Below are 17,139 nucleotides of genomic sequence, written 5' to 3' on the forward strand. Positions count from 1 at the left end.
TGCCAAAAATGTCTCTTAATTAAGAATTTCAAGGTAAGCCTATAATACAAAGAGTAGAGTTAATAGAAAAGTGAGCTAACACATTACATTTATTGTACATTAAATACGAAAGGCAATACCGCTACTTTGAATCCTTCAAATTTGTTTGGTCTGAAATATAGAAGAATTCCACATCTCTACTCAAGGGTCTTTTTATTAAACACATTCTGCCATCTTAGTCAGGTATTTCCCCAAAGAGAACGAAAAGTTCCTTTCCATGCTAAACTAATTTGGTTGGACAAATACAGAGTTTGTATGCGTCACAGTGAGCACCGCAAGGCATCTAGAAATGGTTTCCAAAACCACAAGCTCATTGGCTGCAAAGGCAGTCATGCTGGGGGAACATGTTGACATTAAAAGGCTTTTAAACAGACATAAACTCATTTGAAAGCCCCTGTTTTTATGCAGATAATTATAGCAAAATACAGGCTATGTATGCGAGGGCTGGTTTTGTGCTAATATCTAGAGTATGGGATAGAAGTGGCCTAATGACAGTGAGGGATACGATCCAAAAGGAAATGTCTAAGATGATTTTAAAAGATAATTTAAAAGCCTTTTAATGCCTACATATTCTAACAGCTCGACTGCCTTTGCAGCCAATGAGCTTGTGGTTTTGGAAACCATCTCTAGACTGCCAACAAAGACTGTAATTCAGATGTATAAATCCCTAACATAATCTCCCCTAAACCTAACCTGTAGATTGAGGTATATGCACCTCCAGAACTTCAGACCGAATATTATGACAGAAATGTCACCATCTAGAGGTTAGTGATGGCACTACCTTGGAAACAAACAAACACGCTGGTTCAATTTGACCCGTGTGTTTGATTAGTTCACAATGTTTTTACTTTCCTACAGGCCTATACAGATCACTCCTTGTTCCAACTTTGCACCTTAATTACAAATAAGAGTCGTGGCTTTCTACTTTTCTTTTGGACACACTTTTAGAGGGCACAGGTAGGATGATTGGTATTAATGCTAATGCACATGAGCCAATACACAACTGATATATTCCATTGCCACTGCAGACAATGCAGCCAAAAGAAATCAGCAAAGCAAGCCATTGGCATAAACAATCCAGAAAAGTGACATGTAACCTAAAATGCATGTTGTTGATCTTGTATGTTAAATTAAGCTTGCAGTTGTAAACAAAGTTAATTTCACAGCAAACAATGCACCAAATTATAATACAAGCCCTTATAATTTTGGGGATTTATCTTTGCAAGTTATTGTGTTTGATATGGTTGGTTAAATAAAGGGATAAAATATCCCGGATGGGTTTGGAGTGATCATTTGCATGGCAAATATTACACTGCCATTGTCCAACAGTCAGATGGCTATAATAATTCAGCAGTCAGCCTGTATCTGACTACAGAAAATACTTAATATGATAAATTAATCATTGTGTAATAAAACAGTAAATACATCCAATACAATGTTTTGCATTCCTGTTTGCTAGAATTCCATGTCAATTACATCAAACAAATCACCAATTTTTAAACTTTTATTTAAATCCATTGTTTTTAAATCCATTCTTTTTAAATCCAAGAAAGTATGAAACACTGAAGGAACATTTTAAAATATGAACAAAAAACAGTATTTGCATATATTCCTTTTAATATTTCTACCACATTTTTTCACAATAGGTTTAGATCACAACACAACTCAAATACACAGCTGAAAAGCCTGTGCAAATGTTTGAGCTGTTTGTCTGTAAATTTATATTACTTGCTTGTTTGGGTCCTTATATTTGTTTGATAACCCTTGACAAATGTGACTACTTATGAAGAATAGATGTGATCTGCATGAACCCTACTGTAACAGTCTTGATATACTTTTACAATATCAATACATTACGTCATTAAGTTACCTTAGCCTGAATAGGTCAGTTGACTTGAATGTGACAACTTATTTCAAACGGAAGCATGGAGCACCAACTGTCCAAGGTTTAGCCAGAGTGCCTGCTCTTAATCCAATCATTTACAACATCTAGATTAATCTGTATGGTCTCATTGCCACGTTGATGGTTCTCATTGATCGCAGCTCCAAAAATCTGCTCAGTGCCCTGTATGAAATTATAGTGGCCGCAATGCAATTCAACTTTTAAAAACACAAAAACAAACCAACCTGGTTATTTCACAGGATATTTCAGACAAGATAACGATTGCAGAAGTGCTTGTTTATTAATACAAACATGTAATAATTTACCCTACACCCTTGTGCAAGCATTATATTGCATTTTCACATACTTCACATCAAGCCACAATAACTCTAAAAGGTGTGAAATATTTGAAATGTTAAGACCTCTTATAAGCCGATTTAAGCTTTATCTGGACCCTAAACAAAACCACATAGCTCAATTGCTCTGAACAATAGTCACATAGTCCTTATTAGAAACGGATACTGTAGTTTGCGTAAAAACTGGGAGACTTTATAAATCTGTTTATACGAATATTACATGAACATCTTTGGGATACTGAAATAACTACACACAATAAATGTTGCTTTACTCCATTAAATTCCGCTCACATCAACTCTGAATGCACAATAAATTAGGGTTGAATTTACAACAGTCTGCATAGATTCCTGGGTTTTGTATGAGTGACGATTAAGCATGGACAGCTAGCTGAAAGGCATCAACAAGAGTGTTTTTCTTTGCTTTGTACAGTATTTTTAGTGTTCTGGTGCAAGGAAGGAAAAGTGCCCGCATACTATTAGAAATCTATTCTCCTTATTATATCTGTGCTTTAAAGGGACAGTTAGCCTAAAATTAAAATTCTGTGATCATTTACTCACCATTGTGTTGTTCCAAACATGTGTGACTTTCTTTCTTTTGCAGAACACAGAAGATATTCTTAACAATGTTTTCATTCTCACAGTGAAAGTCAATGGGGTCCAAAACTATAGATTAGACCCTGTTGACAAAAGCCGTCTATAAAAAGCAGTCATTTTTCAAAAAAAAGTTGTGATACCAGTCCACAGAAAAAAGAAAGTCACATAGGTTTGTAATGACATGAGGGTGAGTAAATGATGACAGAATTTGCACTTGCCTAAACTATTGTATATGGAGCATTATGACAGGTAATGGCACCAGAGCTATTTGAAATAATGATGAAATGGTAGCAGTATGTGCTTGAATCTATGCGTTCACAAAAAAAGAAAGAGCACCACCAATAACATAAAAAACAAATGACCCCTTTGACAAAAGTTATCTTAAATACTAAAGTTAAAATGTTGGTAAACTTTAAACTTTATCAAGCCAATGTGCACCATCATTAAAGCTTTATGAACAGATATTATTAATTGGATGTAAAACTAATAGCCATGGGTCAGTCTCATAACTACAAACCTATATAGCATTTTCAACTGAAACACCACTGATAGTGTGATTTAGACGATATCTAGACTTGTGTCTGGGTATCCATCTTTATGTATAAGAAAATGAAAACAAAAGTTTGAGGCACCATATCCCACCAAAAACATTGAGCAAGACATCCAGAATTTGCATACACATAGAAAGTGCAGTTGTAAAGGTTACAATTGGTGTCTAAGTGCATAGATTTGTTCTCACATTTACAGTATGGCTTATTTCAAAGATTCAAAGGTTGCAGAGAGAGGCCTCTCATTGTCTCTTGGTGTGCTTGGAGTTGTAGTGGCTTCGCATGTCTTTCCGGAGGCGGAACTTCTCTCCGCAAACGCCACAGATGTACAGATGCACATCCATGTGCTTCTCCAGATGCTCGGCGCTGGGGAAAATCTGAAAACACACCTGGCAGATAGTCTCTCCGGCAGATAGGTGAGAGATCATGTGTCGCACATGATCATGTTTAAGGAACGTACCTTGATCGCACACAGGGCAGACGTACCGCGCCATTCCCTTGTGCATGTCAGTGTGCAACCGAAGCTGTCGTTCGCGCAGAAACTGTTTCCCGCAGGTCTGACAGGTGAACTGCTTTTCCTTGGTGTGCACGGTGTAGTGCTCTCGTAGGTGACACCTTTGGTAAAAGCCTTTGCCACAAATTGCACAGAAATGCTTGCGCCGATGGTCTGGCTCGCCGCTGTCTTCCAACAGTACGGGTCGGAAGGGCTCCTGTTCTGGACAAGACAACGTATGCTCCACTGCAAGACTTTCACTTTCAAATATCAACCCACAGAGCGGACACCGAAAGCCCAGGTCGGCTCCTTCCAGCAAGCTTTCATCCATAGCCTCGGCATCTTCAAGTAGAAGCGAATCCTCACCTGGGGAGTCCGTCTCGGCTCCTTGGGGTTCACCACAGCGCTCTGCGTGCTCCTGCAGCTGCCTGCCTTTAATGAGCACTTGGCCGCACCTTCCGCAGGCACAGATATGTCCCATGTGGCTGGAGATATAATGAGCAGACTGATTCTCCTCCGTCAACAGGGTTCCGCACAACTCACATGGAATGCACGCACCATCTTGCTTTTCCTCTTTGATCCGGTGCAGCTTTGGATCCGTCTCTAACCCTGTGCTTTGGCCTTCCAAAGCATCCATGGCGGATACTCCAGCCTCTTCCTCGCTCTCAAACTTTATCTGGTCAGCAAGATTGTCTGTGTATGCCCTGGTACGAAATTTGCAGCTCCCTACGTTATGGTTCCCTACCTTCACGACTTTTATAGTTTCCAATTCGCTCTCGGAGTCATTGTCTCGTTCCACTTTAATGGTTATATTCTTGGAGAAGGCAGCTTCGCTGTCCATGCCGGTGGCGACGGACCTGATCACGGTCTCTGCATCCAGCTTGTGGTCTGACCAGTCCTCTTCGCCCTTGCAAACTGCTCTGTGTTCATCTGTACCCTCCGAGTTCAAACTCTCGGCTTTGCCAACATCACCATTACCCTCTTTGCCGACTTTGGGTGTCTGGAAAGCTTTGCGATTGGTGCATGTGAGGATGTGTTCGATGAGCAGCTTTTCACAGCTGAACACAAAGCCACAATCGTCGCATGTGTATGTGCGTCCAAACCGAGGACGTTCTTTCATGGCAGAGCTTCGGCCTGAAGTTCTCTTCCTCAAGTCACACGGCTGGTCTACAACAGTCTCTGAGTTTGGCTGAGGGTGTGGAATGACCACATCTTCAGAAGGCCTGACAGTTGAGATGTTAATGGTTTGACGAGCAGTTGTGGTTGAGGCTTTTGCTGTGCGTTCATTCTCAGAAGGGCTTGGCCGCTGCTGCTCAAACATTCGAACGCCAAACATCATCTTGCCTCCAACCACGCTGGATGAGGACGAGGAACTGGACGATGAAGAGGACGACGCAGATGACGAGGGTGTCAAATTGGACGTTCGGATGTCTCGGAGGTCCTCGAGAGAGTCTGGGATGTAGTACATTTGTAGGTAGGTCATAGATGATTTCAGCTCCTCAAACTCATAGTGATCCACAACGATTCGGCCAAGGTACATGAGCTGCAGGATGAGATCGAAGCACTCTGCGCTGATCTGCATGTTGCTGAGATCAAACCGCGCAGTCCCCTGCTGATCCCGGATGAACATCATTCTGAAGTAAGAGCTGCAGGCTGCCAGCACGGCCTTGTGGGCCCTGAAATAAATGTCCCCTATGGCAATGCAGCAGTCACAGAGGAAACCCCATTCCCTTTGGTTGTTGAGCTGCTGCAGGACATGCTCACTGTGGCTTGGCCTTGCCATTACCCTGTAAACAATCATAAAGAAATACATAGTAATTAGTAAGACACAAGTTTGAGGAATCTTCTTTTTCACAGGTGCCCTTTGGCCATGACCATCATGATAATGTATTGATTTGCAAACTAATTGTGGATGTACAAAACATACCTTTGAAATGGAATATAAACATGGAGTTCAGGTGTCTCTAGATATGTTTTTAAAAGTTTAACTATTTTTAACTTGAACTGTCATGCTGTCAAAAAATAATAACACTCATCATGACAAGACACCCAAAAAAAGACAAAGACAAGTGAATGCGTATGCCTGCTTAAAAACAGGATGAAAAATAGAAAACAACTTCTATGAGAGGGTTTTATTATGCAAATCTTCAGCTGAGGAACAGCACACTAATTCAAGCACCGACAGTAAAAAAGCTTTTTAATGGTTTGGAAAGAAGTCTCTTGCTAATTTGATTTGATCAAGAACAGAGTAAAACATTTTAAATTGTAAATAATTATTGCAGTTTTTGCCGAATTTTCAGCATCATTACTATTTAGTGTCGCATGATCTTTTAGAAATTATTCTAATATACTGATTTGGTATACTGCCCCCTAACCTTTGAACAGTAGACTAGTGTATATAAGAAAAATAAAGATAAAATAGTCCAACTCACTAATCAACTAGATACATAGTCAGTATTGAACACCTAGTCGATATTAGTCACTCACACCTAGATATATAAAACTAAAGTAATTGTCATTTGGCTACATTAAACAAATATTTGCACTATATTGTAACCAAATGAGCAATTCACCAGGTAAAAATTCCCTAAAAGGAGCAAATTGGTCAATAAACTCAATTGATGTGGCTATAATAATTAATGGAAAATACAGTATAATTAATTAGCTTCAAATTTAGCTCGTTTCCGTCGTTCAGCTTCATCATAAAGCCAACAGAGAGGTTTACATCCCGCCCCCGCGTTCTCATTGGCCCATTTCAGAGACAGAATCATGCGGGCGTTGTGGCTGTCAATCATACACCGCACTTAAAAGTAAAATCAAACTACTTGGCCAACACACAAAAGATCTGACCATACGATTGCCCATACTGTCAACATTAAGTTTTAAAAGGATCTGTTACTCAAGAGACAGCAGAAAAGAATATATCTGACCGTTGTCGTAGGGAGATCTCTCACGCAAGCATGCAGTGCCACCCCCGCGCAGCTTCCCGCACATACGCTATGAGCTTCACATTATTGCAGCTCGTGTTTACACGCAAAACACACGGAAAATACTCACCGACGGTAATGGACGCTAACTTGTAGCGAACGACAGAATTCGAGTTAAAACACAGAGCGAAGAAGTTCCACCTCTTTTGCCTTCGTCCAAGCGAAAACTTGGGACGAGAATAGCTAATCTCGAGGGCGAAGCCCCTTCTGTGCAGCGCGGATGAAAGAACTTCCGCACAGCCGCTCTGCGAGCTCTATCACCGCACTGAGATCCGGCCCCGCTCACGCAAATCCAGCCCGCCCCAGCACGCGCAGCACAGTGAAAATGCAACCAAACCATGTATGAAAATATGCTCTTCAGGACGAATGCGGCAACACTTGTGTTGAAAACGAAATAGAAATGTATCTTACATTTTTCATTTTTTCAGCAAGAACTAGCCTACTTATTTGGTAGTAGTTTTATATAATGTATTTTTTATACAACTAATAAAAATCGCTACCACCTTGCCAAGCATTTTGGGGAACTGAATTTCTCCCAAATAAGTTTGTAATTGATTATAATTGAAATTAGTAATATAACTATTTTTATAGGCCTACATTAATTTTACATCACATAGCCTTTTAGGTCATTAATAAATAAACATGTTGTTTACATTTTTATATTTGATATAATTACAATTCTGAAAAATTAAAAATATAGGCTAAAAAAAATATTTGTAAACATTCAGTCAATTGACTGTTATAGCTATTATGTTGTTAAATCTATAATCTAAGATGTGTGATAGGCTTTTTTACTCAGATGAGTTTAGGCTATCATTTTTTTAAAGTAGGCTATTTAAGTTGTTAGTTAAGTGTCCCTATGTAGGCTATGCGTGTTAAACTAAAACAATTTCACGAGCGCCTCGGGTGGTCTTTCAGACTCTTTTGCAAACCTGGTTTTGCTCGCTCGTCCATGGAAGGTTACAAATGTTTTATTCTTTACACATGTTCGTTTAGCGAGTTTACCACACTAGACTAGCATTGTCTATACCGGGTCTGAGTGATCTTTCGACATAAAAGAACAAAAATGTAACGAACGATTATTTAAATGAAAGCATAGCGTCTGCTTTATGTTTTCAGTATGCCTGCGTCTGGATCACCTAATGTACAGTACGGTCACGTGACGGATAACAAGCTAAGCCGTCAATCGCATGAAGAACCGCGAGACCAGAAGAGAATTTTCCTGCTGCAACAAACACGAAATTATTATCCGTTCTCTATAGTTGGTAAGATTGCATTTTTTGACCGCGTGAATGCATTTTGTCTGTGCTTTGGTTAATGCATGTTTTGTTGGCCAAGGTGCATGAAAACAGACACCTTTTCTTCGACAACACTTGGTCGGTGTAGCATAGACGTGTAAAAATTATTATGATTCTGTCGCGGGCAAATCTGCTGGGAGTCAGACCATGCATGTTACAGAAGCATGAACTAAATAGCTCCTACATGATATTTTGTGTAATATCCATTCATTGACATTTTACTATGCGATGTTTGCTGTTGGTAAATGTCCTTTTGTGTAATGCAATATAAGAATCACTGTCAGGTATTGTCTGATCAGGTCTGCATGCAAATATGTTAAAATGTTGCACTAGTCTGTAACCATTAAATACAATCCAGTCGTTGCTTCTTATCCGTCGGTATTACGTAGGCTATACTTGATACAATGATTCAAGATGTTATTCTTCGAAGTTATAGAGTAGCCTATATTAAGAAAAACGTGCCGCTTCAGAAAAAAAATCTTCCTATAAAATCCCCAAATAGTAGCCTACCTATAAATAATGTAAGAATGTAATTTACACATGCGTTTCGATGTAAAAAACTAAAAATCCAATCCTCTCCAGATGTAAACATCTGGTATGTCTCAAAATTTGTTAAAATAATATGTCAACTTTGATCGATAGAGGTCGCCAGTTACTCAGTAAACTCAGGCTCTTCTGAGAGACTCTTCATTGGTTGGCTATCATGTATAACTATGCATCTGCTGGACAAGGAAAACATTGTATATCCGAGAGGATTAAAAAAAAGAGAAATATAGGTTGAAAGTATGTGCTAAGTCATTTCACACGATTCTTTGTATTTCTGTTGGAGTCATGCATTTTAAAAACATTTTTCATGCATTTTTTAAGAATATTTTAAATATTTCTTTACATTTTTCGAGTATTTTTTATGATATTCGTTAATATAAAAAAGAAAGTTTTCTCAAGGTCGCTGTATTTGACATGAAAAAACCCAGCTTTTCATAAAAATTTTAAATAAGTGGATTTAAAAAAAAGATATATATATGTAAAGACATGAGACAGAAAAGAGATGTAAAATATGTTTATCACATAGAGAGGATGGTTTTTGAATAACTCAGTAAATACAAAAGATACAAAATTTATGTTGCTAGAAATGTTGACTAAATACACTACACTTTAATATAGGTAATAGCCATTATTACTGATTGATACCATCATAACAGTAGGCTATTCAAGTTATGCATAGGGATTTATTTGGTTGAAATCTGTCTTCTACCTATGTATGTTCTATGTAACAGGTTGAGATGGACGTGTCTGGTCATAGTCTGTTCCTCCTGCAGCAGCTGAACGTCCAAAGGGAGTTTGGCTTTCTGTGTGACTGCACTGTTGCCATTGGCAATGTATACTTCAAGGCTCATCGTGCAGTCCTCGCTGCCTTCTCAAACTACTTCAAAATGATCTTTATCCACCAGTCCAGGTTAACTAAAGCTCTAAAACTACCAGTTTTTAAAACTACCACCTGTTGACTTTATCTTGAACTGTACCAACATAACAGTACTGAATTGAAGGGTCACCCATCATGCTTAATAGTCTGATAATCAAATAAGATTGTGGAGGAAGTTAAGATAACTTGATTGATAAACAATAAAAGCTGTTGCATGTTAATAATAATATTAAATATAGACCAAATGACAATTATTAAACACAATTAGTAGAAAATTAATACATTGCTTATTGTGTTTTTAATTGACTGTTGGCTTTTTTCAGTGAGTGCATCAAGATCCAGCCCACAGATATTCAACCAGATGTCTTCAGCTACCTGTTACACATCATGTACACAGGCATGGGTCCCAAACAACCTGTAGACCAGGGCAGACTTCAGGAAGGCATCAAGTTCCTCCATGCATACCAGCTCTGCCGTAAAACAGGCGAGGGTGGCCCCGATGCATCCTCTGACCCCATCCGCATGTCCAATCTGTATGGCATCCAAATCTCTTCACAGCTGGCCAGTAAAGAGAACTCTGGCCTGAAGGCTGGTGGTTCACGGGACCCTGAGGACAGCTGCTCCAGCACTAGGGCTGATCGTACACATGGTCGTTTAGCTCTCGCTGTAGGGCTGGAGGGCATCGCATCTGAGCGACAGCCTCAAAGCTTCCGTGCCACGTCCTCGGTGGCCTCGGGGGATGAATCTGACATTTCAGCACGGATCAAACAGGAACGGGTAGAGGAGGAAGAACAACAGGAAGGCGACAAGGAGCTTTGCTCTCTCTCCCCAGCCCAGGTGAGCCCCTGTCAAGCCAGTCTATTCAAAGATGGCCCTCTAGCGCTTTTGTGCCCCCGATGTGGTGAACGATGTCTGTCACCCGAAGGCCTACAAGAGCACCTTTTTACCCATACAGCCTGTGCCCTCGAGCCTAGCAGTCTGATGGAAGGCCCTTCAGGGGACAGAACTGGGGAGCACAAATCCCTGGAGGAGAGGCGGCTTCACAAGGAGCGCATAGACTCTGGTAGTCTGGAGGAGGCCCTACGGCAGAGCCAGGCCCTGGCAGATGAGCTGGCTGTGGAACTCAAGCGAGGCGGCGGGACCGGACGGAGCAGCAGCCCATTGGCAGCCTTCACGCGAAAGCGCAAGATGGCCTGTGCCGTCTGCAATCTTCGTTTCTCGCAGAAGAGCCAGCTGCAGGAGCACATGTTCTCCCATGTGGGCAAGCCCCTGCGATACCATCGCTACAGCCGCTTCTGCGGGCAGCTGCTCCATGGCTGCGAGGGCCAGCCTGATATTACCACAGCCACAGGAGAGGACGCAGCCAAAGACACTCAGGATAATGGCAGCTCCTGCTACTCACTGGACTCTGAGGTCTCTCAGGAGAGCGTGGACGCAGTGACTGTGGAATGACGTCGTGTTTGACATATTCATGTGAACACACAATGTAAGGTAAAGGAACGTTCTGGGTTCAGTACGTTAAGCTTAGTTGACAGCATTTGTGGCATAATTTTGATGACCACAAAAATACATTTCGCAAAAACAAGAGCAAAAATCTGGGTTAGAGTGAGACACTTTGGAAGTGAATGTGGTAAATCCCTAAAATATTTAAATAAGCACTCTTTCAATAGTACAGCCACAAGACGTAAAAAAAAAAAATGTTACAACGATTTTAGTTTGAAAATAAAATCACTTTCCTTTTCTGTGTAAAGTTATATATCCAGGCCATTTATTTTAAAGTCGACAACAACAGGCGCACATGTTGACGAGCGCTTGTGTGGGGTTAAGAAATACCTGCAACCCAAATTACAAAATTTTAGCGGCCATAACTTATGGAAAGAAGACACACTAATTAAACTTTATTTGGAGTACTTCTTTATTGAACAATGCACATTTCTTAATACTAAGCCTAATATGTTTTTGATATCACTAATAGTAAGGATAGTATGTACTAATATTTAAAGTGCACTTAAAGTATACTTGCAATAGTTCCACTTTAGCACAATCAAATATTCTTAAGAAAATTTTTAGTTGGACCTGTTTCCTGATAACTGAAGTGTATTAAGTACAAAATTAGTTGTTCCAATTTTGCAGACCATAAGTATATCAATTTAGTAGACCAACAGTACAATTGCAGGGTATTTATATATATGTAAATGTATTTGTAGTATACTTAGCAAAAATCCGGTTTGGTATATTTACTTTTCACTAGGCTACTTTGTGCTTAATGCTGTAAACCCTAAAACTTTCATACAACTTTTAAGTTTCATTCCAAGTGCCTTACCATAATGTCGATTTTTGCTTTTTTAAACATGGGCAAGTCGAAATGTCTTGTGCAAAATGCCATAAATGCTGTCGATTGAGTTTAACTTGTACACAGAATATTCCTTAACTGAATTTTTTTTTCTGACTCAGCACTTCTGTCCTGTCCCAAAAGTCTCTGTCAGTGTTAAACATAAAATAATTTCTTTTAAAACTTAGTGTTGATGATTGTAGTGTTGATATATAATGATGTTGCTGACTCTTGGATGACTGAACACTGTTGGATCAATTATATATTCAAAGAAAGTATTACATCGACAAGCACATTCACAGAAAACTCAAATACTATTATAAAGTGGCACATTTGACAAATGACCGCAATCGTAATATTTGTTTTTAGAGGCCAATTTAAGCTAATATAAAATGTTATTATTTCTTGTTTATTTTTGGGTTGTGGCCTAATGAGTGAAACTGACTGTGCAAAGAGTCTAAATGATTTCTTCCCTAAATCGAATTTCCTACAAAACGGGTTCAGTGCCTTAGAATATATTTTGCCAAACATCTCTGTAAAGAAAAGCACTTAAACTATTGCTCAGCCTGTTGTACCAAATCCAGTTGTTTTTCATTTTCAAGTTAACAGTGAACAGTGCCTATTTGTGCAAAGTTGTCCAAGACTTCTACACAATCAGTATAATCTATACAAATGAATGTGAGCAACTGGTGCTTTTCTAAAAGCTTTTTGATGCTGAAGGACTTTCATGATTATATTGTGTATGAAACAAGAGTATAATCCAAGTTTGCTAACAATCTTGCTACATAAACTGGGGCAGTGCATAACTAAGATGGGACAATGCCACTGTAAATGGCAAACATAACAATTCTGGACAAAAACAGCAATGGCACATAGTTTCCTGTCATGTTTCAAACACTGACACATGACAAAACGTTTTATTTAGAATTACGGATCAACTTTAAGACATCACTGATGGTAGACATGGTTTCTTTGTGCTGTTTTGAACTGTCAAATCACCACTTTTTGCAGCTATATTAATTGAATACTCAAATTGAGGCTGGTGTACTGTGATGAGTATTTTAAATCAGCAAAACTTGCGTTTGTGTTATTTGTGTGACTTGTGTAGTGCATTTAAACAGTCCCATTTAGTTTTATTCATCATCAGCACTCAGTGCCGTTGTGTGATAATGTGTTTGGTTATTTATTTATTTATTTTTTTAAATAAATGGCACATTGAATAAACTGTGATTTATAATGCATCTGCTTTGTTTGCATACTTGTCACTGGTTTTAATGGTTCACCCCTAAAATGAAGATTCTATCATCACTTACTCATCCTCAAACCCTATTATAATAAACTGCATGACTTTATTCTATTACTTTTAACACAAAAGCGCGTTTCCAGTGAAATTACCCGGAACAATTCATCCCAGGAACTTTTTCCCCCAGACCTGTTGCTGTCTGCATTTCAGTACTGTTAAGATTAGAAAATTAGTCTGGTGACGTAGTAGGCCTGCGGGCGACTTTCCAGTTCCTGCTGGATTCATCACCCAAGTCCCACCCCTGAAAGTTCCTGAAATTTGAAAAAGTAGGCTACTACCTATCGAGCAGGGACTTTCTGAGTGGGAAAGTTTTACCCACAACTTAATTTAGACCCTAGTCCCTGCGGTCTAAACACACTGAGTACCACCCCAAAGTCCCTATAGTTCCCACGGGGAAAGTTCCTGCGGTGGAAATGCGGCTAAAACATTCTATACAATGAAAGTCAATTTGGACCCCAAAACAGTTCTTCAAAATATTTTCTTTTGTGTTTTGCAGATGAAAGAAAGTCACTCAGGTGTGCAACAACATGAGGGTGAGTGAATGATGACATAATTAAAATTTTCAGGTGAACTATCCTGAAACTGACCATCTTGTAGTAGCATCTTAGTGCCACAAGAGAGTAGCATGTAGTTACAAAAGCAAACATCTTCCCTGCTGCCAACTCTGTCATCCTTATCTTCAAGCATTAATCCCAAGTTTGTCATGTATACAGTCACTTAACATAACATCTAACAACTTCACTGTCTGTAAGCTTCAGTCAGGGCTTCATTTAAATATGAATTGAGCAACCGATACACACACCTGGGTTCTTAGACCAATTATTATCATAAAAACGTTGCCTCAACTTTTACACAACATAAGCATGTGGCTCAGTGCCTTCTTGCAATCATGTGAGATATTCATTGCTATAGAAACTAGACTGCAGTAACAGCGGAAATAATATTGCAGTATAAAAAATATGAACAATAAAAGGCAACATTAAATACAAAGTGTAAATAATAATAAAAAGAGGTTAATCATGCAAACAAATTTACAGCATTTAAATCACACAGTGAATACAAACTTTTCCACAATCTGACATCAATCACATTTCCAATGTGTTTATACATGCGTCATATTACATTTAATGAAATTCCTCTTCTCTTTTATGCAGCTTATTTATACCATCTCAGAGAAATATGAAATTCACTCGCTAAATAAAGAATGTGAATATGTGAGGTTACGCGTGGTCCAAACTTATCTGATTGTGCTGCTGCTCGACAGTGAGCTGTTCCACAGCACCACGGATGGCTGCTCGCACCATTGAAATTGCCGTCTGAATCAGTAAGGTCTCATTACATCGGCCATGGTCATATTCAGTAGGCACATTTAGGTCAGAAGGATGTAGTGTGTTTGTTATTTTTAAATGTTGCCAGGACCCATTCATTATAAGATCATCAAACTGTGGTGCCTCATACATGTTCTCTTCCTCTGATAAGTATGCATGCTCTATAGTAATCACTGGCCTGCATTTTGTATCATTCTCTATAGTCTCCTTATTTAACACTAGCAGATCACTACCTGGTGATGTGGCCGGAAACTCAGAGTCGAAACTACAGCCACTGCAACATGACTGAGGAACCGCAGAATCCAAAATACCACTAGTTTGTAACACCTGATCTTCTTCTTCATTCAAACTCACATCTTGGTCAGGACACATTAGCTTCTCTTTATCCATGTCAGACTCCATGGTAATGCTCACATCTGCACTGAATGTAAATGTCTCTGGAATACTTTCTGCTTGTATTTCTTGTTCTTCCTTTTGGTTATCTTCTGTCTTGATACAGGGAATGTCCATAACAGCTGCAGGGGATTGATTCAGTTGATCAGCTACTTCTTTTTGTGTTGGATTGTGAGCACTACACTCAAACTGATCAATAGGATGTGCTTTCTTCCTTCTTGGAAAGATGCAATAGATCTTTTTAAATGTCAAATCTTTTGGTGCCGTTATCTCCTGAAAAACCATGCCACCGCCTTGCTCTTTACACCCCCTTCCTAGACTGACATTGGATGTGGCTGATTTCTTAGAAATGGGCCACACTGTGAAGAAAACTTTCTTTTTACGTTTCCCATTAGGAACTTCCTTATTGTTTGCATTACTCAATTTATTCTCACACACAGAGTTGCACATGTTGTGTTGAGAATTGTTTTTGTTTACTGTTCTGTCTGATTCCTTCCTCTTGCCACACCTGAAGAGTGAGGAAAATGTCCTCTTAATGGATATTTTTGAAGTTTTTCTGGTCATTTCCATTTTACTTTCAATATTTTCGCCTTTGCTTTCACTCTCCTCCAGTGTTACAAGAATCCCTGAGGTATCTCCTGGAGAATCTGTGCTGGTTTCCCTCTCCCCTGAGGCTTTTTGAGGGCTGTGGTGGGTAATAAGTGAGGGTTCATTGTCTTTGCCATTACTGTTCTCTTGATCATTATTCTCCACTGTGCCATCACATTTCACTTGTCTTTGCCTCCTCTGTGATTTACCTTCCAATCTCTCCTTTGATTTTGACTTCCCCAGCAAAAGCCTGGGTGGACCCGTGAGTTTTCTCTTCAAGCCCACCTTCTCCGAACAGTCTGGAAATTCAGTCTCATGTGTGGACATGGTTAATCAAACAGTACTACAGTCAATAATAGTTCTCACTGGCAATATTGGATCAATTATATGAGCGGGTGTTTTCTCCACTTATTAGCATATTGTCTGCTTAAAGATGTGGAAATTCTGCAAACCAACACAAAAACATACTGAAGTTAGGCTGTATTTCACTTGTTGGTTGAATCATATTAAGTGACTTACCTGTCTTTTTATATATCAGGCATTTAAAATGTGTATCTTTAAGTAAATATTTTTTTTATTCAGAGACGACACATGGTGCAACAGCACAAACAACAAACTCGCATATTACTGCAGTGTGTGACACCAATGCGAAGTCTCTTTGTATGAAGACATCCTAAATAATTCAGGCTAGGCGTTTTGCTTACCAGTTCTAACAGTAAAAGTTAACTATAAAAATACCATTAATGGCAAATAACAACTTCGTCTCTTTAAATTAGAGGCGACATGAAAAAATAACAGCTAACGTTACTCCGATTAAAAACGTATTTTTTTTTTTTGTGGCGTTTGTGACAAATGTAAACGGTCATAACTTTTGCATCTTAATCTTTATGATGATGACAATATAGGTTAACTCATGCGAAGAACATCATGGGCTAACTTAGATTTAAAAAGTGGTAGGCTACAACAAAGTACTCATTAATGTTAAGTTAAAACACCTACCTGTATAGTGAAGAGCACGACTTAAACTTGTCACTGTAGTGGCGAAGAGATTCATGAGCGTTTATTAATCCACTCGCTAGTCTGCAGATCTGCCGCGCGCAGAGACATGCGCTGACACTCAGCACAGCAGGTTACACGCCTATCGTTTCCATAACGACCAACTGATTGACGCTTTATTTATGTGAGGGTGCCCGTCATCCATCCAAACAACACGGCGGAGGCTCGACTTATGTGAAGATTGATATCCATCATTCCGACCACATACACAATTTCCTGAAACAATTACTATATTGCCATTTTTGTCCACACTTAAACGTCGAAAATACACTAAACTGTCAATTTATTCAACTATTTTTGGCCCCTGAAACACTTTTCACACTCTCATTAGTTTAATTGGATCGTTTTAACACTTTTTGAATATCTGATAAAATGACAACTTCACTGGAAATTATAAATATTTCACATCCATTGTCTTTGTTTCATCTGATCAATTTTGTCTCCTTGGTAAACAAGTACCAAGATTTGAGTAGCCTACTTAGGCTACTTTATGGGCACAATTTTTAGTCTCGATTAGAT

The 17,139-nt window shown here is 39.1% G+C and overlaps 3 protein-coding genes across 3 annotated transcripts; 1 reads left to right on the forward strand and 2 right to left on the reverse strand.

Annotated features, from left to right (window-relative positions):
* Positions 1–1,529: 1,529 nt before the first annotated feature.
* Positions 1,530–7,212, reverse strand: zbtb1 (zinc finger and BTB domain containing 1). The gene is made up of 2 exons (XM_077221105.1): positions 6,970–7,212; positions 1,530–5,699 (listed from the first exon to the last, which is right to left on the reverse strand). Exon 2 carries the CDS (start codon positions 5,693–5,695, stop codon positions 3,662–3,664), a length of 2,034 nt encoding a protein of 677 aa, XP_077077220.1. The 5' UTR covers positions 5,696–5,699; positions 6,970–7,212; the 3' UTR covers positions 1,530–3,661.
* Positions 7,213–8,087: 875 nt separating this feature from the next.
* On the forward strand, positions 8,088–13,176 carry zbtb25 (zinc finger and BTB domain containing 25). The gene is made up of 3 exons (XM_077219593.1): positions 8,088–8,164; positions 9,475–9,653; positions 9,944–13,176. The coding sequence occupies exons 2-3, from the start codon at positions 9,481–9,483 to the stop codon at positions 11,070–11,072; spliced, it is 1,302 nt and encodes a 433-aa protein (XP_077075708.1). The 5' UTR covers positions 8,088–8,164; positions 9,475–9,480; the 3' UTR covers positions 11,073–13,176.
* Positions 13,177–14,475: 1,299 nt separating this feature from the next.
* Positions 14,476–16,752, reverse strand: LOC143728756 (uncharacterized). The gene is made up of 2 exons (XM_077219592.1): positions 16,564–16,752; positions 14,476–16,008 (listed from the first exon to the last, which is right to left on the reverse strand). Exon 2 carries the CDS (start codon positions 15,889–15,891, stop codon positions 14,476–14,478), a length of 1,416 nt encoding a protein of 471 aa, XP_077075707.1. The 5' UTR covers positions 15,892–16,008; positions 16,564–16,752.
* Positions 16,753–17,139: the final 387 nt, after the last annotated feature.

This window comes from Siphateles boraxobius, unplaced genomic scaffold (genome assembly GCF_051911475.1).
Source record: "Siphateles boraxobius isolate OS27281-9 unplaced genomic scaffold, OSU_SipBor_1 8, whole genome shotgun sequence".
Classification (NCBI taxonomy): domain Eukaryota; kingdom Metazoa; phylum Chordata; class Actinopteri; order Cypriniformes; family Leuciscidae; genus Siphateles; species Siphateles boraxobius.